The 27,090-nt window shown below is 47.2% G+C and overlaps 1 protein-coding gene across 5 annotated transcripts in view; it reads left to right on the forward strand.

The window, feature by feature from the left end:
- Nucleotides 1–27,090, forward strand: part of HACD2 (3-hydroxyacyl-CoA dehydratase 2) — a 162,158-nt gene that overhangs the window by 84,202 nt on the left and 50,866 nt on the right. For all 5 annotated transcript variants that reach the window (XM_078682405.1, XM_078682409.1, XM_078682407.1 and 2 more), the window contains exons 3-4: nt 2,084–2,201; nt 10,328–10,346. In XM_078682405.1, coding sequence (XP_078538531.1) covers nt 2,084–2,201; nt 10,328–10,346 — 137 coding nt within the window. The remainder of the gene's footprint in view (nt 1–2,083; nt 2,202–10,327; nt 10,347–27,090) is intronic.

Below are 27,090 nucleotides of genomic sequence, written 5' to 3' on the forward strand. Positions count from 1 at the left end.
ATGAATGTGCCGGATCAATGTTAGGCCACAGTGCCTTTAGGAGCCCTCACACTATGCTGCCGCCATGCTTGGCTGCAAGCCACACCCCCAAAATGGATATTTAGAGATAGGCAAATTAAAGAGGACAATATTTCATGAACTCATGAAAAATTGATTCACACCCCCTTCAACCCAATAATTCACCTCAGGCCTCGACAAATCCTAAAAATGTTTCTAGACCTGCAGGTCTAGTGACTTAAATAATCTACTCAACCTATTTATAATGCTCTTGACGCATAAAGTGGTTTCAAATTATGTGATCCTCTGCAAGTATTTTAATTCACTGAGATGCTATTTTCTTCTTTATTACATATGAGAGCACCCTCAAATATGCACGTTCAGCATGTCTGCTGTACTGAAGACTCTTGTTTGGTTTTTAATAGACTAAACTTTTGCTCCACGTGTAATACAAATCTAGCCACGTATAGGATACACATGCCGATTGACTTGCCTCAGTTCATTAACAGCTTTGTCATCAGTGCAGGGGAAGAAGGACTGTTTCTGAACTCCTGTTTAAAAACTGTCACTTGTGATAAATACATAACTAAAACACAAAGTGGAAGCACACTGTAATTTGTAATCAGCAGATATTACATTGAATTGCCCAAAGAATTTCCCACAGACATGTGGTTTTAAAACTACATGGTGTACAATGTCTGGAAATTGAGTTTCTGCAAATATTGGTCATTTTCCCATCACAGAGTGTTGTGATTTGTTTTGCGCCTATGTAAATCTTTGTTTGCATCACACTTCTGAATTTAAAAAAAACTTTCATATTTCCTGATATATTTTGAAATAACTGTACTATTCATTTTCAAGCTGTTTCAAAAATTGAGTTCGGAAAAAACCTGACATTTTACAGCCTTTTATTTTTTTTACAGTTCTTGTCAGGATAATTCACATGACAAAAATCACTAACTATAATAAGAGAAAGAAAAGTAAAAAACATTTTCTAGGAACAGATCAGAAACAATTAGTAAAAAGACAAACTGACATTTGACCTCTGTCCTTGAACAGACAGCAATGTATCAAGACAAAAACGAGATTTAAAGGCCTCTTTATTGCTCATTCACTTTCTGAATGAACAGAACACCTGTTCCTTCCTGTTTAAAGTAACTCGCCAGCAAGGTTGAGTAAATGCTAAAAATAGCTCCACCTGATCAAATCCCACTCGAAATTGAATGCTGTACTCCAGGTAATCGACATGCAGGCGAAGCCAAATCCCATCTGTTTCTTTAAAGCTCTTTTGTTGATCAAATAAGCTAGCCAGACCTAAAAGTAGGATAGGCCGTGTAGCCAGACCTAAAATGAGGGTAAAAGAAGACATTCATGGAGAGAGTGCTCAAGAACATACTGTCGAGAAAATGCAACTGTAGCGACTTGCGTTGCAGCAGGGAATTCTAGGAATGCTCTCTTGACATGTCCAAGCCCTATACAGAGCTCCTGTTTCTGTAAAGAATTGCAGTTGTTCCAGAATCCTTCCAGGCTATGGTAATGTGGTAAACGGCAAGTTTATAAATGTGATAAAAGTTCCTTGACTGAGTTCATGCACAGATGCACCTGTTTTCTTTTAGTGTAGTCTGCCAACACATTTTTTATGTAGCAAACAACTACCATTTTTATCGCTCAGTAGAGCATTTTGATTTGGGGCTACTTCTATGGGTCTAAGACCAGATTCCGGGCAACTTCTATGGGTCTAAGACAAGTCTAAGTGCCTAACTATGAGTCTGCAGACTTGTGGTGGCAGCCCAGGCACCGCTGCACCGGCGATCGACAGCCCTATTACGAGTTGCGTGGTTGGACAGTAATTGAACCGCTGGCCCCTTTTGTATCGCTCTGCCAGGGAACAGCCGTTCCCTGGTGGAGCCAGCAGTCCGGGCCAAAATACTGTATTTGACACATCGTTCTTTTGTCTTAAATATTTTGATTTCCTCACTCAATGTGGTTTCTACCGTGGTTTATTGCTTGTGTATAAATCAGATGTTGCTATTTTCCTCTTAAGATTTTGCATTATAATTTGTTTTTTGTGTGTTTTTTTTACTAGATGGCTTGTAATTGCAGTTGGTCTAGTCCGTGCTTATCTTACCAAGGGCAGCTATCACGGCCTCTATTATGCAATAGAGAAACCTTTAAAATATTTCCAAACCGGAGCTCTACTTGAGGTGAGTGGCAAGTTTTTGTGGATTGTTTTGCATTTGCACACGCTGTGCCTTAAACATGAAGGAAGGCGGGCCTTAGGTGAGTAAATGGCCTTGGCCGCTGCTGACTCTGGTTTTCTCCCTGTCCCTTCCTCTTCTTTAAGGTCAGTCACACAAACTTTACTTTCTTTTTTGCCGTTCAGTAGTAGAGCTCAAGTATACGTGTCGTAGGAGATTTTTTGAAATTGCAATCCGTGACACAATTCAGGAACTTCCAACCAGTACCCAGTTAGTAATGGATATCCCCATAACATGTGTAGCATTCCCACCCCTCTCATCGGCATCTGGGGCATTCCTGTGAGGGGGAAATGGGAATTAAGTCTGCTTGGGGTAAGGTAGGCTCATTGTATTACATAATAGCAGATACATTTTTACTGTGTCTCGGGGATACCTTTGGGATAGCCACTAAGTGTTTAGTCCTGTCTCCAGCCGAAATTGGAGCTTACATATCCTCCTCCCATTTATCTTTGAGGTGGGCGACTGGTCACATCTTGTTTGCTCGTGCTTGATATAGGGCTGACAACAATCTGCGCTTAGCCTCTGTAGATCATGGAAACTGGCAGGCCTGTTGTGTTGGGGGCGGGGGGGGGGGGGGGGTTGGTTCATCACCTCACCCATTGTCGCATGGCCGTCATTACGGTGCCTTGTAGCAAATAATGTCCTGCTCAGACATTGTATTCCTCCCTTAAGATGTCAAAATGTAGCTGATCTCCACCACGAAACTGGTCGCCATGTCCACCCATCTCTGAAACCGCAACCCATGTTCTTTTTGTGTTAATGTAACCGTAGCCCGTAGCAGAAGCATGGGCGAGTAGGGTTCGGAAATATGACTCTTTTGGATTGTGCAAACCCAACCGTGTCTAATCACCCTCCAGTCGCTGCGATTTCCAGTGGCAGTTTGTTTGGAGTCCAGAGGAAGGGGCAAAAATATGCCCGGGCGGGGTGTCGGGAGTAAAGTCCCTGGCAACCCATTGCCCCGCATCCCCTGGAGCCAGTGCAGATACCATTGCAGCTGTGCTGCCAAATAATATGTTTCAATATCTGTGTCTACCTCTGAGGACAAACAAATCAGTTTAGTCAAAGCTACTCTTTACTGTCCCCTACCCCAGATCAAGCACACTAGTATTGAATCCAAGTTTCTAAATTTACTTCTAGGAATGAGAACCAGAAGGGCCGCAAAATAGCAAGGTAGACGCAGTAACACCACCATCTTAGTTATTGCTATCCTGCCAGGGATCTGAGTTTGGGAGTATTTTTCAGAAGCCATACTGGCTCTAATGGCTACAATAGCTGCACCTATGTTCCACTCAAGGAGGTAGGGACGATTCCTATAGATTTAAACCCCTAGGCATTTTATCAAGAACTGTTCCTAATGCATTCCGTGTGTCTGGCGTATCATTACGAGAAACCCTAATGGGTAAAAAACTGGTTTTACACCATTTTATGCATAGTCCAGAGGTGTCTCCAAAGTCACTAAGGAGTTGTACTGCCTTCTCTGGGTCCTACCGGCTGTCCCATAGGAAGAACACCTTAACATCGGCATATAGTGAAATATGATGTGTGACTCTACAGGTACATATCCCTGTGCAACTGTGACCCAGTCCAGCTGTACATGCCTTCTGTTCTACTGCTAAAGCAAATAACATTGGGGACGTGGGTGCCCCTTTTCTGAATATTGTTAGATCACCCGCCCTGTTTGGACTCTTGCTTTGGAAGCAGAGTATAAAAGTCATGTCCAATTAAGGGGTCCTTGTCCTATGCCCATTCTTATACTGACAGCATATAGTGAGTCTCACTTGAAGCTATCAAAAGCCTTTTCAATGTCTATTGACATGATCAGGGACTCGCTGGGACTTCCAGATTGTCCATCAGGATGGCTAACCGTCTCCTAATGTTCAACGACATATTACAGCTTAGAATAAACTCAAGTTTGATCCGTGTGAATAAGATGTTGCCTATGGAAGTAATATCACTGAAGATCTTAACATTGACATTTAAAATCGGTATGCCCTTATGTTTGTGATGGATCTCCCTGGTTTAAATAGGAGAATTATGAGCACTTCCCTCATAGACTTCTACCATCCTAGGAGTGATGCAAGGCAGGCTAGGCCAGCGTGGAGTCCATATAGGTTCCAGAATCGGTGCTCCTGGTGAGTTCCCTTTCTGCATTGGGGCTCTCTCAGAATTGAAGGTGGCGAGTTTCGCTTTCATTTCCACTGCGCTTTGGTGGGACTGGTCCTCCAACGGATATATTCTCCATGTGTGTTTGGGGTGGGTGCTGATACAAGAGCGAATGCCCGCTGGCCCTTGACCCAGAGCTGCGACTCCATCCAGTCCCTGTGTATCTGTGAAGAATATACCCCCCAGTCCGTGATTGCACTGAGATTGGCAGAGTAGAGCATTGCATATTCAAGACCCATTGTATGAAATTGTTTCTTGACCTCAAGGAATGACGCCATCTCTTTTTACAGTGCCAGTATAAAATCGGGGCAGATCATCACCTTCTATTCCCAATGAGAGCTTGCCAAGTTCTCAAGCTCATTGCAGTATATGTCCTTGCAGAGCAAAAGTCTGTCCACTCCCATGCAGGTAGACGCCCCGGGGCGGGGGTGGTGTGGGGGGGGGGGGATTGAGGGTACGCCAGGACCCTTTGTCCCTGTTCTAGGGAGACAAACCCTCAGATGCCACGGTTTCTCTGAGTGAGGTCTCTTGGTATACCACAGTGTCTCAGCCCTCTCTCCTCTCTGATAAACCCACTACTCTTATCTTTTTCCTGTGGGCCCTCCCCTCTGTCTTCTGCTCTATGCTCCAGCCCCTTGAGTCTGCCCATTACACTGGCCATCTGCGTTTTCAGATCCTGAGTCACAGGGAGTACATATCTGAGCTACCTGCTCATTTATTTTTACAATTCGATCAGTTAGCTCATGTAGGTCATGCCTGAGTAAGCTTATATCCACCACTGCCATATCAATCTTAAGCTCAAGTGCTTATCTTGTGTCCTTGATGGCCAGCACTATGTTGTCAAATTTATTGGGTTGAGCAGGAGTCTGCTCCCTCCGTGTCCCATCATCTCCAGCTGTGCAGCTTCCCTCAGTGTCGGCCCTCCTATGGATTCCAGACATCACCTCTTCCCATCACGAATGGCGTCCCGTGGTGATGGGTGGCTTGTTCAAATTCTCCAGATGATTTAATCATAGGCCGCCTCCTGGGACCCTGTCCTGATCAATGGGGCCTGGATCTCAACAGTGGCGTTATCGGGGGAGGGGGGAGGAGATCCCCTCTATTCACTTACAGGGCACAAAGTCGATGGATGCGGGTGACGAGGAGGCCAGCAATCTTCCACTGTGCCTCCCCCTCCCCTTCCCCTGCCCCTCCCGTCCCACAGCAGTAAATTCCCCCAGGCTTACTGTTGGTACCCCAGGGACCGGCACCTTGTGTTGCGTTAAGTTGCTTGTTAATGTGAATGTTATGGGGGATTTGTAAAGCGCAGGGCTACTCCCTAGGAGTGTCCTGGTGCTAAGAAGAGCCTCATTGAAAAGGGAGACCCTGTTCCCTCACCGTCCTACCCAGCCTTCCATTACTGATGGAATAGCCAGGTCTTAAGTTGGCGTCTGAAGCTAAGAAGCTCTGGTTCTTGTCTGAGAAGAAGGGGCAGCGAGTTCCACAATCTTCCTACTGCCACCTGGAAGGAGCGTCCCGCCTTCCTGGTCCGAAATAATTTTGCCACCAATAGCAAATGTTGGCCTGATGACCTCAAAGTCCTGGCTGGAATATAGGGAGTAATTATCTTTCTGATATACTGAGCACCACTGTTATGAAGAGCCTTTAAGGCCAGCACAAGCGAATTGAAGACAATCCTATGTTTCACTGATAGCCAGTGTAGGGGCTTGGGCTGTCAGGGGGAGGACCTCACCAGTGGCCCACCATCTCCCCATCACTGACCAGTTCCCCCAGGCACCATCACCCCGGTCTCGTGTGCTCCGCCACTGGTGATCGACAGGACAGAAATCTGATTACTCCGAGCAGCACATGGTGTTGTGGCCGCAGCTGGAACAGTTAAGCATTCGGTGTGCTCTCCTTGTGATATAGGGTGCCTCTCCCCTGCAGTCTCAGCCACAGGATTCTTGGGGGCAGCAGTACTGAGTCGGCTGAAGTGGTTTTTGCTATGCCACCGCCAGTGAAGCAGTCCCAAGGCCTGTCGCAGCATCTCGGGCTACATGTGGGAATCATGTTATGGCCGGCGGCACGTCTGCCCATGAGGTAGTGGCACATGGGGGGGGGGGGTGGGGGGGGTGACCGCATGCAGGCAGGAAGTCTGTTGCATGGTCCTTTCGAGAATTCTGAGATTGGCTGGGTCCTCCAGCGCATTCTGGGAGATTCCAGAGCCCCTCTGCAGTTTCTGCTCGGGGGATAACATTTTGAGCAAGTTCACGTCCCCGATCGCTAAGCACAACAGCTCCCATAAGCCTTCTTGGGGACTTGCAGCTTCCAGGGCAGCTCTTCGGTCTCGCTGAAGCCCCACAGACTCAGTGTGAGGAGGCAGAGACACAGTGCACTTAACACGAGGAGGGTGATGCAGGACGCAAGGAGCTCACCAGGACCTTTGCCAGTTAGCTACCCACTCAATCTGTGTTGGGCCTAAGTTATAAATGATATACATCTTCCTGGAAAATACTGGAAGTTTTTTCTCCCCAGTTGTGAGTGTGCAGGTTTCCTTGGTGCGACCTTGACCTTTGAATGCTCACATGTAGGCTTTACCAAAGAGGACTCACTGGTGTATATTGGTGGGAAGATTGACACCGGGCAAGGTACATTCTGGTTGTCAGCTTCTTGTATGTTTATGTTGTGACTGGTGTAGTGTTTTATGTCATTTAATGCCGCTAATTAATAACAAGGAATTCATATTTTAATCAAATTTTGGAAGTTGTATTTGTATGGAATGCATCCTCAGCGTTTACAATAATCTCCTTTGTCCTCACAGAGGCTATTGTGAATCGCTGCCCCACTACATCTGTTCTCATAACATTACACAGAATATAGAGGAAAAAGGGACACCGTGCAGTTTATTAACCAGATAAAGGCCATCATTCTAGATCACAAGGTTGACATTCAGCTTTAGGCTGGTACAAATTAATTCAATTCAGAATAATTTAATTTTGGCATAAGCCATAAAAGTGATCAATTAATAACATATAAAACATGTAAACCTCACCATATGAACATCAAAAGATGTCATTTAGCACCATGACATTTTTTTCAATTATTCCAAGGATTTTCTAAAAGAATTCCATAGAACAGAAAATACAATAATCAATCAATTTAAAAATAGTAATTGTATATGATTCTAAAAATCTTTTAATCGTAATACAGGAATAGCAGCCTTTCTTTTTGCTCATATCAAGCCCAAGAATTTTGCAACTGCACAAACATGCAAAGGGTTGAATCTGTTCTTAAAATCCTTAGTGCAGCGCAGTGACTTAAGATAACAAACTGCCTACACATTGGTGCAGTCCAAGAAGAGGGAAACTTGGCATAAACGGGTCATACCAAGAACAAATGTGGTTTGGTCTCATTTTGGTCTTCACAAAAAGGGCAGTCCACTGGGGCTGTGCCTACCCACCTTGCAATGACTGCCTTCACGGGCAGTGAGCCCACTCTGAAATGGTAATATAACTTCCTACTGAGTGGGGCAGTGATCAGGTCCCAGTACTGCTCTAAATCGTGTAAGGACTTGAAATCCAGAAACTCCCCAGTAAAAGTAGTAACCCTGTCTTTGAGTTTCTCCCCTGTATGGTGCATGCCCAGTAATGTTTTTTTAACACACCCTTTGAGGGGATTTTATCTACATCAGGATGGGGGCAAAGGCAAACCAAACAACTTCAGCAGCTCTTTAATGGAGGACAGTCCTGGAATCTTGGTACCCCTGTCCACCTTAATTTTTTCTTCTAGAGCAGCTGCATAATGCACCTGCTCCGAAGTTACCCAGATTCTCCACCATTAAAGGAGAGATGGCAGAGGAACTTTGAGGGCTACCTTTTTCTCACCAATATCCAAGAACAGGGGGCACAATGGGGTACTAGATGGAAGTGAGACCAATGATCTTATAATGTATTCTCTGATTTCACCATACGAGAGATGTCACTAAAACCCCAGAGCTTCACTCCATTTAAGGCTGCACCTAAAGCTTTAGCTTCATAGACTTTCATCATGTGGCTGCATGTGTATTATTTACCTGTCTCACCAGGTAATGGTTAGTTGCCTTTCTGAAAGCTATTTGTTGAAAATGTGCATGCATGTTTTCTGTGAAAGCATCACACTCTGAGATAGTTGAGTCTTTGACACATCGTGAGCGGTCTTGTGCTCTTACCTTTAGTAGATTGTGAACTGGATTTTTCTACATGGGCACTTCGTGTAGTTTAGAGTTTCGTGCCAAAGTGTCTTTTTTAGGTCTCGGGACTAGCGTTGCACTGCACAGCAGTGCTCGCGCAGCCAAGAATTAATGTCTCATAGTAGGGGGCTTGAACCCGCCCCTCTTCTCCATTGGCTTGCTTCCTAAACGGAGGCCAGCCATTGGAGGAGAGGGGCGTCACTCGGTTCAAGCCCCGTCTTTTCCAGATTCGGGGGCGTGTTTTTTCTCTTCTTTCTTTTCGTTCTCTCCTCTTCTCATTGGCTGGAATTTTACCTTCCAGCCAATGGGAAGAGGAGAGAACGAAAACCACGCCCCCGAATCCAAAAATGACGCTGGTTTCTCCGAGGCATTCCTGCCTCGCCTCGGAGAAACATGGTCTTGTCTCTGCTCACCCTCTTTGTGGGGGTGCTGCCTTCTGCGTAGTAGAAGGTCGTCCACTCTGTTTCAAGCCTCACTACCTGGTTGTGTTGTGGATATGTCAGTCCAACGTAAATCTTGTAAGTTAGAAAAAAAAAACATACCGTGACTTTTATTCAGACCTTTACTCCAAGGTCATTATAGCGTAAAATTGTACCATCATGGTGATAATGCCGGACATTTTAGCACCGGCTCTGTAGCACCGACTGTACTCGAACACTGAAAACGACATTTTTGCGAAACTTCAGTGAGCAGTGATCGCGGTACCCTCCACTCAGCTGCACTCGCTGCTGTGGCTCTCTGAATGCCGCCAGAGGCAGCGGAGAAGCATCTCTGGTTGTGGGGAGAAACAGATGCGAAGGACGGAGCTCCGGCTGTGACTGAATCCGGGGAATTCAGTGCCACCAAGTGACTGCCTCCCGGAGTAGTGATCGCAGTGCCCTCCCTCGATGACTTGGATGTCTGTGCACAGACCCCCTCCTCCTGTCTTCTGTAGTGCACAGCGCCACTGCCAACCCTTCCTTCTCTGTGAGAGAACTTGAACTGAGTCTATCCTACCTACCAAATCCCCCAGTACTCAGAAATCGAGGCCCCCAACAACACTTGCTCATCTTGGTCCATCTGTGGGTTTGTTTCTCAGTTTAGAAGCAGGTCACATGGTGTATACTGAAATCTTGTTCGATTTTGATAGATGTCAGAAATTACCATAAACTGAATAAGAAAACACCAGAAACCTTGACAGTGTCAGAAAAAGAGGTGAGTAGTAAAAACACCAACTAGGTTGTACGAAGGAAAAGGAGGACAGAATTTCAGTTTATGGAGAGGTTTAGCAAAAGAATCGCATTATGTCAAGAATTACAGGACTAACTTCACTGCATTCTACTTCTGGATCAAAAGGTGTGAGTAAAAGGTTTTAAGAGCCCAAGATGACTATTATATTTCGCCTGGATGGCTAGGGCATGATTAACCCCTTCAGTGCTAATGACAAGGGTAACTCGTCATGGAGTTTCCATTGATTTCAATGGAAAGTCAATGGACCTACTCGCACACCCCTTAGCAGCCAAGTGGTTAAGGAGCATAGTTTAAAAATATTGAACAGCCCAGCAATCTTGTTTTTTCTTGAAAACATGTTAATCTCAATAAATAATTTTGTTAAGCATATTTTTCTTAAATATTCAGTTGTTGAATCTTTGTGCATACATCCTAGAAAAAGTTTAGTTTATGAAAATAAACTGATTAGATTTTTCTTTTCTTTTCCTTTTAGATCTTACATTGTGCTTTTGGTAAGTATTGCAGCAGCATTGCCGGTGTTCTGTTTATGAAATTACTGTGTAAACTAAATAGAGAATTTAGAACCAGTTGAAATGAATGGGCAGGTTGATTGAGAGATTTATATAGCTCAGGTTTCTAAATCTGATACTGTTTGAGCTTTGAGGAAAGCGGTGGTTATGTGAGGAAGCAGTCTGCTGAGCGAGGAACACTTTGTGCATGAGGTTCTGTTTAAAAATTTTTTTATCCATTCTGTTGCTTTTTCAGCATCCCAGGGGTTTTAGTGTGATCTAAACACGACTACTTAACTAATTCTTTTTTTACTTTTGCGTTTTGATAACATCTGCCTCTCTACTAATAGTGAAACAAGGGTATAGTTGAGTGTCACGTAGTGTGAGCTATGTGGATTTTAGTTCGAAGGCCCACCTCTTTAATTTACGTCAAATGAGCTTGAGTGCACCTTAATCTCACAGAATGCTTTCTGATGGTGAGTTTTCAATAGTTTAATCTATGGTCAATTAAGGGCAATCGATCACCTTTAAACTATCACATTCCCCCCTCTAGATTTAACTTGCCCCTTCCTTGCAGAGTTCACCATATGGCTTCAGTGGACAACCTCCTAGATACCCATTTCTGCCGCTCAGTAATGAAAATATCAATTCAGGACTTATTTAACGAATAATAATAAGTTAAAGCTGTATTTTTATTGTGCTGTTGTCTAAATTACTAGCTGTACAAAAGGACAATCTGATACCCTACGAAGGAATGAGACATGGTTTCATGCAAATGGCCTGCATCCAAGACTGTCCTTCCCTGTTTTTGATTCCACAGGTCTTTTCTAAATTAGCATATCAGCACAGCCCTTAAAGAATGAGGGTGGCCCAAGTGAAGGAAACGGAACCAAGCTGGCCCTTTAGAATGAAAACATTTGGCCCCTACATTGTTTCTCGTGGACATAAATACTCAACCTTTGCTTGCCTATCTTGTTTTTGTTCTTCCTGATTCAGACACCTTGCTGAAGGCTGCTCTTCTTGTAGATACTTTCCCGTTTTTTGTTTAACATCTTTTGCATTATTTGAAATGTGCTATACAGATCCTTCTGTAGTCCAATTGAGAAATCATTTAATCTGAATTCCTTGATTGTCCTATTAAGGCAGGTCTAGTGGCAGTCTGACACTCCTTGGAGGTGCTGATTTGGACACCCAGGCCAGGTCACTGCTATTTCTTCCTCCTTTTTTGCGATTTTCCATTCCCAGATACTTCCTCATATCAGGAGTTACAATGGCCCTGTTTGTTAATGGAGGTTTATTATTTACTTTGTGTCTCCTTTACTGTGATTATTGCTTGTTCTTGGGGCTGGGGGGGAGGGGCTTCCAAGACATTGTTTTGTAGTTTCCTTATTGAGAACACTTCTCTTCAATGGTCGGTGGGTGCCCATCGGAGACCCTGCTGTGTATGTCACCCTAAACCTTTCTTTCATTTATAGGTTGAGCCTAGTGGCATAGCGCACATGCGCTGCTCACTGTGCGAGGCATGCTGTAGTGGAGTATGCTCTGGAAGGCTCGCCCACTCTTCCCCCGTATTTTTCATTGGCTAGTGTCATTTTCCTTGGTAAATGCTGGCTTCCAATTCATTATGAGGATTGTTAGTCCCGCCTTGTCTCCATTTGTTACTGCCCATAAGGACTGGACCTTTTACTTAGCTCGTTACACTCAGTGCTTTAGTTAATCTGTGAGCACTGTTTTCTCCAATGAATAATGTGGGACAATGACAGCGCTTGAATTCGCAGCGCGCTCACATAGCACTCGCGAGACAATGGTGGGCGCTACTTGTATGCGGAGCGCTCAATGTATGCTTTTACTTTAATAGTGATTAACGCCCACCCCTTCCCTCACACACAGAGCACTCACAGGACAATGGCAGGCGCTACTTGTATACAGAGCGTGCATGCGGTCTGCGAGTTACATGCAACTTCCTGGAGTTGTGTGTTCATTTAACGTTAGTGGCTCCTGAATGCCTCACCCGACGCCAATTCGTATAAGAGTGCTCCTCGGGCGACTGAACACAGCAAATGGCCGCTGCTCTTTAAAAGCTTTAATAGTGGCTAACGCCACCACTACCCCACCTCCCCCCAGCACTCGCGAGACAATGACGGGCGCTACATGTATAGAGAGCTCGCAGTGCGATCTTTCACTTTAATAGTGGCTGCCAGTAGTGAAGTCTGCTGGACAGTGCTCGGAAAAATGAGTGAAAGCCTACACAAGCAGGCTAGCTGTTCAATCAGTTGTGTCACCGAGACTGGTGAGGTCCCCTCAGAGCCTTCATCCGCGCACGGGAAATGACCGTGGAGCGCCTCCATTGTGGGAGCTAGGGACATTCCCCTGCCAAGATTATCGCACCAGTAACTTGTTGTCCTGTAGGTTTAGGGGAATACCACTAAGATACAAAACATGGTGCTCTGCTTTGGATTTCATTTTTTTGGGGGGTAGGGGAGGGGAGGAGTCTTGAATGGATGACTGAAAAGAGCCATCATTACAAGCAAATGGAAATTTGAGTTGTAATCATGGTTAAAACCTTCTGATAAATTAGTGTGATCAGCCGAGATTAGATTATCAGAAAGAAAAGAGGGCGTCAGAATAGTGAGGTTCTCCTCCAAGCCAATGCAGGACAGCCCGGAACCCTTACATTTACAGGCCTCTGCATGTTTGCCAAAAGTCTGTCCTGGGCCTATAGCTGCAGACACACCACAGTAGAACAACATTAGCACTTTCACATCTCTACTTGTAGAAAACTGTTATCCTGGGCTTTGAGCAATGTTCTCCCTGTTTATCACTGTAGCCTCAACTGCCACCACTTTCTTTCCCATTCATCCCAACTGTGTTTTCTCATCAGTTATGGCTACTGCCCCCCGCCCCCCAACAGGGTCTAGAGCAGACAGCACATCCCTTCTTGCTGTTGACAGTGGGAATCCCAGCTAGGGACACTCTAATAGACTCAGAGGGACCCAGTTCCCTCTTGTGTAGTTACCTGTTGCACAGTACATGGATAGAAAAGGTGAAACCTCTCTTAATGGGAAAGCCAAACGGTTACCCATTAAAACCCACAGATAAGGCTGTCACTGCGATGCTGGTTTGAGACCGTCAAGAAGCACAGCCAAAATAATTGGATTGATTAAAGTGACACCTGTACTCTGCATGCTCTTACCTTATTGAAATCTAAGTAATTTTAGAATATTTAGGCATAATTTACTACCTTTGTTTCACAAATTGAGATTTTCCAGTTAATAGTCACTCTACGTTTCTTTCTGTTATCTCCCAACTCCTAGATACCTGGTTCTCTGGGCAGAGATTGTAGTTGACATTAGTTACGTTAGACTTGTAAATGTTTCAAATTATGTTGCATAAGTGATTTTTCTGCTTTTCTCACTTTGTGTTGGGGGAACAGTTGTTTTATTTCTGTATGAAGCAGTCCTGTTTTAATATGGGTAACAAAATTAAAAACTGCAATCAAGACCAGATTAGCACAGCTCAGTAACCGTATGGTCACACACTTGAGACTAAAGCTCTCTTGTGCTTACAGATTAAAAAGAAAGATTATGGCTAATAATTGTCAATCTGTTGGCTATATCATGTTGCTTTGGACACCCCAAAAAAAAGTAAGCATGGGTATACATGAAGAACTCTCCATCAATAGCTTCGATTGGGCATAGTGGTCCTCTCGGGCCAGTTATAGAACTCTCTCACAATCCATGCAGTGCACTTCTCAAAAACTGCACCATAATAAATAAGTGCAAAGATGTTGGTATAAACTCCATTACTAATGATCAGAGGGTTGTAGGCGAGCATTCTATACTACTTTTTCTCACGCTTTCTCACTCGTCTGTCTCCGATGAACAAGATGAACAGAAGTGAGTGATCTGAAACTAAGCCTGTTCTGTTTAAACTCGTGGGAATTACTCCGCAAATTTGTGTAATTTGCTTGTTTACTTGCTTGTTGTTGCAGCCCCTCTAATAATTATTTGCATTTCTAATTGTGCATAACCTTCACATCATGTATTCAGCCATATGGTTCTCAGTTGCTTTATACTCTGATTGGTGGCGTTTAGTTTGGTGAATTCAAAATCCTATGATGTATGCAGGCTGCTCCTGAGCAAGAAAGGCCTCAGGCAGAGCTGTTAGTCCTCAGAATTTCATTCCTCCTGGACAATATAGACCCAGCAACTACCATTTATTTAATTTGCCCAAAGTGATGGTAAGTATACAGTCAGCTGTTTGGAAGAGCCAGCAGCCTTGGCTGATTCAGTTTAGACCTTTAGGAGTGCTTCATGTGATCCGCCTATGGCAAGGGTCTCCTACCTATTCTGTGATAGAGCTACTTTTGTTCAAATGACAATCATCCATAGCTACTGATAATATTAATGTTGTATAAGTGTCCATATCAACCAAGATGACGGGTGGCCACTTCATGCCAGGTTACCAGATATGATCGCCTCTGTCACGGTTGCCAGGAGTAATGTAAAAAGGGTGTTGTCGATATTGATTTGCCTCTTTGTTGGTAATACACAACAGCCATAGTTGCAATGCCCTTGGCACCAATGTAATATTAGTTATAGCTCTCCTCAAAGCCACATGACTTATCACTCCGCTTTTAAATATATTTTGGAGATTCAAACATTTTTCTCCAAACATCCAGTTCTGAAAATACTGATATTTTCATTTTGAATACATGTTTCCCGAATTTGGTAGACATATATTAATTCAATCAAGCCAAAGCTTATAAATTAGCAGGCTTAATTGCAAACAGGAGACCTACTTATATGCAGTTTGACAGCTACCAGTAGCTTACAAGCTACTCGTTGGCGAAACATGGCCTATGGCATTTAAGTGTCTATCTGTCATTTTCTCTCTGATCGGTCCAGCTCCCAATTTGCTGCTAGCTCAGCCATTCCCAGTAGTAGTCCCTGAGTCCAAGGCAGGTGGTTTACTTCAGTAGTATGCTTTTTTCTGGACATATCAAAGTTTCAATATTTATACCCTAAGTGGAGTTATATTTCCCATCCCAATCTATTACTTTTTCCCAAGTGAAGTCGAGAGCACATTCCCCATCTATTAGGCAGGGTAATGCAATATGAGTAAATTCGTTGAAGAATGGCAATGAGATCAGTATAACTGGTTTCATTTCAGCGCAGAATTCAGCTAGGAATTGTCTGAAAATCGGGAAATGTTACACATTCAATAAGGGGACCATAAACTTGTGCCTGGCATAGCTCATTTCATTCATCCTGTACCTGAATTTGCTGGGAAAGTGGGGAAATATTGTGCTTAATTTTATCAATGACTTTGGGCCAGTCTTTAACTTGATAAATGAGTTGACTTCATCAGCCATACAAATAGTTTCGTTCACAGACTTGCGGAGAATGAAGAGGACAGTAGAAAATGCAAGGTCTACTCCATTTGACCAGATGCTTGAGCCCACTAGAGTTATTGCTTCAACCAATTTTATGGTAGTTGAAAGAACAGATGAGTGCTTGAGAAAGAGCGCAAGCCTCAAGCCCAGAAGTGCTGTAATTGTGCAAAAGGCTCCTTGTGTGAAGATCTGCCTTACCCAACACACGGTCAGATGTGTTCTGAGACTTAAGGATTATATGGACATAGTACCTACTATGGACTCTGCACCTTATCATTGAATACACCGACCCCTGAACCTTCAGTACCTGAAGACTGTCTGCTGTCACAGCCTGTGTCCTGCCTACTTATTTAAAGAGGCCAGTCACTATTCTCTATGCTGTTGATTCCAAGTGTGTGTGTGTGTGTGTGTGTGTGTGTGTGTGTGTGTGTGTGTGTGTGTGTGTGTGTGTGTCTGTGTGCGCGCGCATCGTTTGCTTTGATCCAGAAGATTTTTCATTTCCTGTTGCAGTTTTCTTCTTCACTTGCTGGTCATTTGTCATTGCGCTGCAGACTTCAGCTGTCTAAAGCTCAAATAATCCACAGATCTCGCACCGCACTGTCAAATCAGAATAGGATCTCGGATACCTTTAGGATATCAGTTTCATACCGGAGCTCTACACAAGAATTAATGTTTGTGCATAAAAACACACCACCTGGGGGGCGTGGCCGACTGCCGAACATGGTGGCAGCTTGAAGCGGGAGCTCCTCCAGGCAAACCGGCCCGCATCAACTATCTGTCACTGATCCGTTTTATTAAGCCCGCTCGAAGGAGCGACATCGGCTCAGGGACCCGAGCGGCACGCAATGCTCCGACCCCGGTAGTGATTGACAACCGGGATCGGCTTCGGTTGGAAGCGACGGACTGGGGCCTGTGCCAGCCTTGCAACACCGACCCACAGTGCCTGGCGGACCCGACCGGAAGTACACCCTCCTCGGCTGGGCGCGGCGGCTTAGACCGGCCGCCGCTACACGCTGTCCTGTGAAGTGGGCGACCGCACCACTTGAAGCGAGTGTGCCCCCTGTGTGGCTGCGGGGATTGCCTGGCCTGGGGCGCCGTCTGGAGACGCGGAGGCTGCCGGCGGGAGTGGAAATCCTCCTGGGTCCCGGACGACGGAGGGTGAGACGGACCGGGAGGCCAGAAGCGTTAGTGCAGAGACGAGGTGAAGCGGACTGCTCTGGGGGCGCTGTCATCCTCATGCGCGGCCATTACTCAGAATCTCACCCCGCTTTGGAGGGAGGGCGCATCTGAGCCCCGTTCCCTGGCTGAGAGGGGTCATCGTGCGGCGCCCTGTGCATACGAGAGGTCCCGCATTGGCGCAGAGGTGGTGGGACGCGAGAGGAGTCAGACGCACTCTGTTGGAGGCCCCCCTGCGAGAATCCTCTGAAGGCGCATAGAAGCACCGCAATTACTGACACTGCAGTGCGTGTGGAGTGCGGACTCGATCACGCGGAAGGCCGCACTGCACCTACACGTAGCCCGGGGTGCTGCTCTCTACGACGGCCGGCTACACCGCGTCTGGGCCCTGTGGGGAGTGCGCGGCGCCAACTTGGATCCGACGGTACCCGCAATTGCTTGCCTGACGCCCGAGGAGGGTGCACGACGCGTGGGCCACGAACCACCCTACCTGCCCACTACGACTGCCTACATCCCTGCCAAACCAGCATGGCCGGTAAGGGCACAAGAAGTACGTCGACGCAGGCTAAGCTCGACAAATTTGCTTACGGACATCATGGACAAGCACAGAACGGCGGCCGCCACTCGACTGGACCGACCCCGGACGCGGGGGCCCCTCCCAAGGTGACCTTGGACGACGTTATGAAGACCCTCACCGAGGTCAAGACGACAGTGGGTTCCATTTCTTCCGAGGTCACTCTGCTCCGAGCAGACTTCAAAAAAATGGCAGAGAGAGTGTCGCAAGTCGAGGTAGTTACAAAATCGCTCATCGAGGACACCTCGGACCTGCAGATTGCCATGGAACGCATGGAGAAAGTCACTAAACAGTTGCAGGAGAAACTCGATGATCAGGAAGGGCGCTCCCGGAGGAACAACGTCCGCATCCTGGGCCTGCCGGAATCAGAAGGCAAAGCTGCTATGGACCTTTACGTTGAGGACCTGATCAAATCCCAGCTGAAACCTAAAGGTCTGTCCCACTTCTTTTCTGTTGAAGGAGCGCACCGAGTTCCCGGCGGAACACCGAAACCGGGGGCCACTCCGAGACCTGTGCTGGCCAGATTATTCAATTTTAGGGACAGGGACGCCATCCTTCAGGCGGCGAGGGTCTCACCGCCTGTAAAAATTCAGAACTCCACTTTGGCCTTCTTTCCGGACTACACGGCGGAGGTAGCTAGGCGCAGGAAGTCATTCACGGATGTGAAGAAAGCGCTACGAGACAAAGGCCTGCAGTATTCAATGCTTTTCCCTGCCAGGCTGCGGATTGTGGCCGAAGGAAAGACGTGGTTTTTTGACACACCGGAGGTGGCTAGAGACTGGCTTGATGGTTGGAGGCAGGTGGGCCGGCCTCACCGCCCGCACAGGGACCAAAGGCGTCAGCACAGCGAAGAACCAGCGGATCGGCCGTCGAGGAGCCCCGCGGACGCGGAGGGCGCAACAGCACTGGATTCGGATCTTGAAAGGGACCCCTTTGACTCTGGACAACCTGTAAAGGGCTAAATTGACTGGGCTGCCAGAGGGACATTATGTTGTGGCCTTGGGAACTTGATGCTGATGGAGCTGAGTAGGGCGGGCATCGGCCGGTGCCTGTAGGGGTCTCACCAACCCCACGAGCAAGTAAGGTGTACGGGGATGGGATTATGCACTCTGCCAAGTTGGGGATGCGGGCGGGTTCGAGTCCGTGGTGCAGGGAAGCAGGGAGGGGGTGGGGGGGGTTGGTTGTATTGTTATGGTTACTGTTCTTAGTCATCATCTCTTCATTATGGCACAAGGTCCGACTGCGGGCTATGCACTCGTGGTATCCTAGCACACGTCATTGTATATGTGTTCCACTCCGACTCCACATGTCAATCGCACTGATCATACTCCCGTATGGCCCAGCAAGCTAGTGACACACCCGCGGATTGTGGCCCGCCGATGACAATGGTGTCTCCCTTAAAACTACTCACATGGAATGTTAGGGGTCTGGGGGACAAGATTAAGCGAGGATTGGTTCTCCAAACCATCAAACGCCACGGCCCTGACTTGGTGATGCTGCAGGAAACACACCTTGCTGGGTCTACATGCAAAGCACTCAACCGACGGGGTTATGCCATGGAGGTACATGCAGAATTCACCACGGGCTCCAGGGGCACCGGGATACTCCTTAAGAAGAACTCCTCCTTTATGGTGGAAAGCCGCAAAAGGGACGATCAGGGTAGATTTGCGGCGATATTTGGCCAGTGGGAAGGGAGGCGCCTCAACATAGTGTCAGTGTACATCCCACCAGCGCTACACTCTACGGCCTTGCCGGCGCTGGGTCAATTTCTACTTGACCTCCCAGAGGGTGACATGATTATTGGGGGGGACTTCAATGCCATATCCGACCCGCAGTTGGACACCTTTCCCGTACGAGAACGCCTGAGAGGGACGGCCACGCTTCCTGGTTTTCTGACGGCGCTAGGCCTCACTGATGCCTGGCGTCAATTGAACCCCACGGCAGCTCAGTACACGCACTACTCAGCTACACACAACAGCCTCTCACGCATTGATTACCTTTTCTTCTTGGGGTTGGGTCTGGGCTCGGTGGACAAATTAGAGATCCTGCCTAGGGGTGTATCTGATCACTCCCCAATGTCCCTCCACATTACAACTAAAGAGAAGAGGCGCGCCAGGATCTATCCAATCTACCCCAATCACTTAGAAATCCCTGGTGTTAGGAAAAAGCTTAAACTGGCCACATCACACTATTTTAGGGAAAATGTAGGCACAGTGTCCTCGCCCTCAGTGCTTTGGGAGGCGTATAAAACAGTCTTGTGCGGCGCAGCGATAGCGGCCATTACAGGGCATAAACGAGACTCTAGACGTGACCTCGCGCAGTTAGAATTGGCACTACATGCCGCGAACGCAGCGCACATGGCCAATCCTACCCCTGCCACTGCTCATGCGCTACGCCTCAGTCAACAACAACACTTGTCGCATCTTACAACGGTTACCAAGGGGCACTTGGCGAACACAGCACACAGGATTTATAACCTGGGCGATAAAGCCGGGAAGATGCTGGCGTGGTTAGATAAAAAGAGTGGATGTAACAAAGGTATTCAGAGGCTATACACTCAGGATGGCCAGTTGCAGACACACCCTGAGCAGATAGTTCACACCCTGGCAAGACACTATCAAGACATATACACACCGGTTCGGGAGGTCACGGAGCTGGAGGCGTTAGCGTCACTGACTAACATAGCGGTCCCCGAGCTCTCGCAGGATGCGCAACAGGAACTGGAAACTGACTTACATGAGGAGGAAATCCAATTGGCTATACAGTCGTTGCGATCCGGTAAGGCGCTGGGTCCCAACGGGATACCCGTGGAATGGTACAAAGCGTCGGCTCCCCTGTTGAGCAAACCCCTGCTGGATATGTATGTGGAGAGTTTCGATAAGGCTGAACTCCCTCTAGACCAACGCATAGCCACGATAGTAGCCATTCCTAAGCCTGACAAACCGCAGACGGCATGCTCCTCATACCGACCTATCTCCCTGCTAAACGTGGAAGCGAAGATCCTGGCGAAACTCCTGGCTAGTCGCCTGATTACGCATCTACAGACCCTGATACACCCCGATCAATCAGGTTTCATGCCGCACAGAAGTACGGCACTGAATTTGCGGAGAGTCCATGGAGTCCTGGCGCGAGCACATCTTATCCCGGACCAGGCAGTCATATTGTCTCTAGACGCCAAAATGGCCTTTGACCTGGTGGAATGGGAGTATCTCTTTGCGGTCCTTGGTCGTATGGGCTTCGGCCCAAAATTTATAGCATGGATACGGCTACTATATAGGTCACCCATGGCACAGGTGGTGGCGAATGGCCACATTTCGCAGGCCTTCCCCTTGGGGCGAGGAACCCGGCAGGGGTGCCCACTGTCCCCCTTGCTCTTTGCGCTGGTGCTGGAACCGCTAGCCATCCTGCTCAGAGCAACGCCATTGTTTCGGGGCATCACCTGGGAGGACGGATGGGAGGATAAGGTATCCTTATATGCAGATGACATGCTGATCTACATGACTAGTCCCAATGAGGGTATTCCTGCCCTGTTGGCTCTGTGCGATGAACACGGGAAGGCGTCCGGCTACACCCTAAATTGGTCCAAATCCATAATATTCGTCCTTAAGGGTCAGGAGCCCTTATTGCGGACTGACTGCCCCTTGCAATTAGCGACCGGCTCCTTTAAATACCTAGGTATTTTCATCACTACTACTGCAGCAGACTTCTACACTGCGAACCTGGTGCCGCCTCTGACTCGTTTACGTGCGGACGTTAAATATTGGGCTACCCTTCCGCTGACCCTCCTTGGGCGGGCAGCGTTATTTAAAATGATGGCTCTCCCTAGGTTTCTCTACGTGCTGGAGAACGCCCCACACGTAGTGGCTCCACGTTACTTCCAACAGGTGGCTGCGCAGGTGTCTGCCCTGTTGTGGGGCAGCGGCCCAGCCCGTATAGCACATGCCAAACTAGTTTGGAGCTGGTACGACGGAGGGATTGCACTTCCCAACCTTCAACTGTATTATTGGGCATCCCAACTTAAGGTGATTAATTGTTGGATCCATGTCCCGCGGGATGACCCCGCTTATAAGGCGGACTGGTCGCAGTTGGGGACGGACGGCATGCTATCGGTGCTGTACAACCACTCACAAGTTCGTACGTTGCTTGGCCCAACGCTGCATACGGCTACCCTATGGCATACAGCGCAATCTCGAATGGGATGGAAGGGGAAGATCACTAGAATGACGCCGTTGTGGGACGCAAAGTCATTGGGGAACTTTAGGTCCAGTAAGGGCTTCGCACAATGGGATCAAATTGGGATTTCGGTGGTGGGCGACCTCTGGGATCAGGGCACAGTCATTGCATTCTCACAGCTGCAACAGCAGTATGCTATGGGCCCCACTGAAACATTTAGGTATGTACAAATTCGTCACGCCCTACTACAAGCCATTCCACCTGACACCACGCTCCCGGAATCGTCGCCACTGGAAGACAGGTTGTTGACTGAGTTTATGGAACAAAAGGCGACCTCTCTTACATACAAGAAATTGGTTAACAACCTGACAATCCCCACGCAGAAACTTAGAGAGAGATGGGTTGGGGATGTAGGAGACATGGATGACACTGAGTGGAATGAGGCGCTGGCGTCCCCGAGGGAGGTGGGCATATCGGCCAGGTTCAGGTTAGTACAGCTCAAGATCCTACACCGCACCTATTACACCAGGACACTTCTACACAGGATAAAGAGGGCACCACACCCCTTCTGTCTGAGAGGCTGTGGGGAGGAGGGTACATTACTGCACACACTCTGGGATTGCCCATTGATCCAGGAAGTCTGGAGACAAATTATGCGCACAATATCCCAAGTCCTTGGGGTGTCACTTCTCCCTGAACCCCGTAAATGCCTATTGAACATTTGGGACCCTACTGACCTGAACAGGTATGGACAGTTGTGGGTCACATTGGCTGTGACAGTAGCCAAAAGAGACATTGCACAGAAATGGGGTGCCCCAGACGTACCTACGGTACATGGCTGGATTAGAAATATGGACGTTCTACTGGTGAAAGAGAGGGCGGTGTATGTGCTGCGGGCCTGTCCCCGTAAATGGAATAAAGTATGGCTGCCTTGGAACAAATACAGGGGGGAACCGTGTGCACCCTTACCGGAGGACGATGATGTGGAGTCGGAGGAAGAAGAAGATTAGGAAAAAGGGCCTAGTGAGTGGTACTCTGAGTTGTGGTGGGATGGAGCGGGACCACGAGGAAGCATTTGTACGGATATACGGACTATGTGCATTAGACGAGGACTTGTCTATGTAAGACTCCAATGTACTATTGTGATGATGACACCAGTTAGGTTTTAATGGTTATGACTTTAGTTTTATTAGTTGAACCTGCTAGGAATTACTTGTTCTGCTCTGAGGGGGCAAATTGCGAATTGAAACGGGGAGTGAAGTATTATCGAATAAGAATGTATGCAGCTCGATAGCATGTGTTTCCTTCTCATCTGTACTAGTATAATTGTCACAAACGCTGACCCGTGCTGAGACATATCCCGATTTGGAATTATAATAGGTAATGATATGAAACTGCAAACCAATGATGTTACTGTAAATGCCTTATCTGCCTTCTTGACAATAAAGTTTTTGGAAAAAAAAAAACACACCACCTGTGCTGGCTTCAGCAGCATTCTGCACATTAGTGTCTAAATGCGATGCAGCAATGCCAGTATCTTCTGGACAGTTCTTAATAAATACTAGGAACACACTTTGTTTTCCATAATTGGTTGGACCACCTGTTACTATTCTTAATCTCCCCCTACTTCACCACTTCAGCATAAGTTGCTCTGCCATGAATTTGGTGATGCTCAGAGGAGGGAGTTGGCAATTTGTTAATGTATCCATGATCTGTGTTGCTCTCAAAGAAGAAGAGATTCAGACACTCCTATTTTTAGAGCTGTTGTATTATACTTGTTGTCCTTGACACAGTGTTTTACGTTGCATTCGTTTTGTTTTTGGGACTATACAGAGGTGTTGACCTTTAGGTACAACCAATCAATTAGATTTGTACAACTTTACTTGTGACCCCATAGGTTATCCAGGTACTGGCAGGGTCCAGTTGATTAGCCAAATAGCCAGGTCTTTGGGGACTTTTGGAATTCTGGAAGAGATGGGGAGTTCCATAGAAAAAAGGCTAGGTCTTTCCATGTCTTCGCTGCTAGGTATGAAAAGGAGCTACCTCTGCATCTGCTACTTCAGATGTGGGGCTTGGGGTGAGGGTTGGAGAAAGGGACACGGAGAAGTGGTGTCTGGTGGGCTGATGAAAGTTCAGGCGGTGGTTCAAGTAGGCAGATCCACACTTGTGTAGGGTGTTGAATGCATGGGTCAGGATTTTGAACTGCCATCTTTTGTGATCAGGGAGCCAGTGGAGGTTCCTGAGTTACGGGGTGATGTGGTTTCGTCTAGGGTGCTTCAGGACGAGTCGGTCTACGCTAGTGTGTGGTATTTGGAAGAGTTGAATTGTGATCCCTGCAAAGACCTTGTAACCATAGTCCAATCGGCTCGAAATGAGGACCTGGGGGATGGTGTCTTGAGCTGTGGCTTAGCTATTTGAATATCTTATGAAGCATGCAGAGAATGAAAAAGCAGGTAGAGACTGAGTTGACCGTATTCGTCATGATTAAATTGTTGTCCAGAATGATGCCCTGGTTCCTAGCGGGGTCAGGTGGGGGTTAGGAATAGGTTTGAGGGCGACCTGGATGCGTCCCATGGGGAGCTTTTATTTTCAAAAATTAGTTCCTGTTGTGTTAATCTTCAAGCAGTTGTCCTTCATCCAGTTGGCGACATCTGTCATGCAGTTGTGGAAGTTGGTGTTGGTGTCTTTGGAGAGGGAGAGGATCAGTTGTGTGTCGTCAGCATAGGATATGATGATGATGAGTCAGTGGGTTTTAGCAATGTTGGCCAGAGGTGACATATACGTGTTGAAGAGGATGGGGCCGAGCAAGGATCCTTTGGGTACTCCACAGATGATTTCCTTGGGTTCGGAGGTGATTGCGGGTGTTTTGTTTTTCCAGTGAGGAAAGGGGTGACCATCAGAGTGCACCTTCTTGGATGCCTATGTTGTGCAGCCTTGTGATGTGTGTGGTGGGAGGCCATATCGAAGGCTGCCGAAAGGTCCAAGAACATCAGAACCGCAGTCTCTCATTGGTTGAGTAGGGTCCGGATGTCCTTTGTAGTGGCGATGAGGGATGTCGCGGTGCTGTGGTTGCTGCAGAATCCGGATTTTGAGGAGTCTAGTAGGAGGTTCCATTCCAGATGTGAGGAGAGATGCTGGTTGATGGCTTTTTTTCTAATACTTTGGTGGGGAGATCGGTTGTTAGTTTCGAGTTCACTGGGGTCTGCCAGTGGTTTCTTTAGTAGGGCATTGACTTCTTTGTGTTTCCAGTCCTCTGGGTAGGTGGCCATGGCAATTGAGTTGTTGAACAAGGTGGTGAGTACGTGGCTGATTCTGGCTTCACCTAGGTTGAAGATGTGAGGGCAGGGACGTTTGGGGACCCTGAGTGGATGGAGTTCATGATGGAGGTGGTGTCCTATGGGGCAAGCGGCTCCATTTGATACGGTACAACATCCTATAAGAACATTAGAATATAAGCATAGGGATACTGAGTTTAGTCCTCCTCCACTATGTCCTCTCCATTTTCAGTTCTTTTGTGTAGGGTCCTTCAAGGGACTTCCCTTCATTGTGTTGGTGTTTAGTTCACATCATTTTCTGTAATGGTCTTGCCAATCACTGTATGGTATTTATCGAGCAAAAAAATGCAGATGAATGTTCATATATGGCAAAATGGTGTTATTGGTGGGCTAGCCCTCTTTTCGACTTGTTTGCATGCCTGTTTGTTCTTTTGCTTTACATGCTTTGTGATAGTTGATTGATTGGCCTGGTTTCATCCATGTTATGCTTCTACAGGAATTGTGTTCGTAGGTTGCTTGATCTGTACTGCACTTGCTGATTTGCATGGGTGACAATGACCGAAGAATCCTGTTTGAACAGTGTATTGTTGGATGTTTTGAAGTGCTTTTAAGAGTTTTGCCTGTTGAGTTATTTTCCCAGACAGTACATTTGATACCTTGGCGGTTCCTGAGTTTATATGTTTATTTGCTGTGCATGTCTGGAGATTACAGCTGCAAGCCCTCAAGATAACATTATTTGTTTCTCCGTTTTGGTCCGACATAACAAATAAACCTTAGTTTGCACTGGGTCATGTGTTTTTTTTTTTTTTGTGTGGTTTTTCTAGTGCTTATTGTTTATTTGCCTTGCTGCCTCTCCATGGGCTCTTCTGGGGAAAACCTCAAATTTGTCTATTGCGTTTCCCCATAGGATTCGTTTTCTTGTGGCACGTGGAGTAATTAAACTTTTTTTTTTTGCAAAAATAGTTTTTATTGGTAATCAAGTGTAGGAAGTACATTACAGGAAAATAGCAATCAAGGCATCAGCCGATAATGCAGTATATCAGTACAGTTCCAACAAGACACCTTTTATATAGAACATCCCCCAACAGACCCATCCCACCCTGTACTCCACCCCCCTAGCCAGTGTGTCACAATCCTCCCTCCCAATCGTTAACATGTTATCGCTTGCCTGCCCTGGGCAGGACCTCGGTAAAGATAAGTAATGTCCTTCAACGGGATGTCAGGACCTCCAAATCCGCCATCAATAGGTGTAGGTAGTGTGTGCGCCTTGGTGAATGTGAGGTGTCCCCGTATTCAGTACCCTCATCCTGGTGTCTCTCCCTCATCTTCGCTCTGGCCACCCTCTGGTTGCTGGAGCGCCACAACTAGGGCCTCCCACGCCCTAGCCACCTCCAGTGCTTTGTCATTATCTAGGCTCCTAGCCTGCCGCAGCCGCAAGGTACTCTCTGCTTTCGCCCAGCGCTCTAGAGTGGTCTTCCAACGCAAGTAGCTGGGACCTTGGGTAGATTTCCAGTGCATGGAGATTTCACGTTTGGCTAATACCAAACCCAAGTCGCAAAATTTACTGGTAACCCGATTGCGGGGGGTGTGAGGGAACCACAATAATAGGCAGGTGCCCATGTCAGTATCGATCTGCCGGTCCGTGACAGCATTCAGGCAGGACATTACCGCCTCCCAATAACCGGCCAGCTTGTTGCAGGTCCAAAACATGTGGGCGAAGTCCGCCTCCGCTGTCCCACATCTAGGGCAGAGTGAGGTTGCACCCTCGAAGTATTGCGAGATTTTCGTCGGTGTTAGGTATGCGCGGTGCAGGGTAAAAAAACTGGACCAATTGGAACCTGGCGTTCCTAGTGCCCTTCCATGCTCGGCGCAGCAGCTGTGGCCATGTCGTTTCAGGAATAGACGGCCCAATGTCCCCCTTCCATTTAGCTCGCAGCTCATCCAGGGGTCGCAGGGTGGCAGTCGACAATCGTCGGTAAAGGCATGTGACGGCCTTGTAAGTGCCAGCGGCCATTACCACGTACTGACAGCACTCCGATGTCGGCGGTTCGGTGAGCCCACTCCTCCAGTAATGGCGAATACCAGCCACCAATGAAGCGTGTAGCAGATATCCACCCCTCGGCAGATCGTAAGAGTCCCGCAGCTCCTGAAATG

The sequence above is a fragment of the Lissotriton helveticus genome, chromosome 3_1 (assembly GCF_964261635.1).
Source record: "Lissotriton helveticus chromosome 3_1, aLisHel1.1, whole genome shotgun sequence".
Taxonomy (NCBI): domain Eukaryota; kingdom Metazoa; phylum Chordata; class Amphibia; order Caudata; family Salamandridae; genus Lissotriton; species Lissotriton helveticus.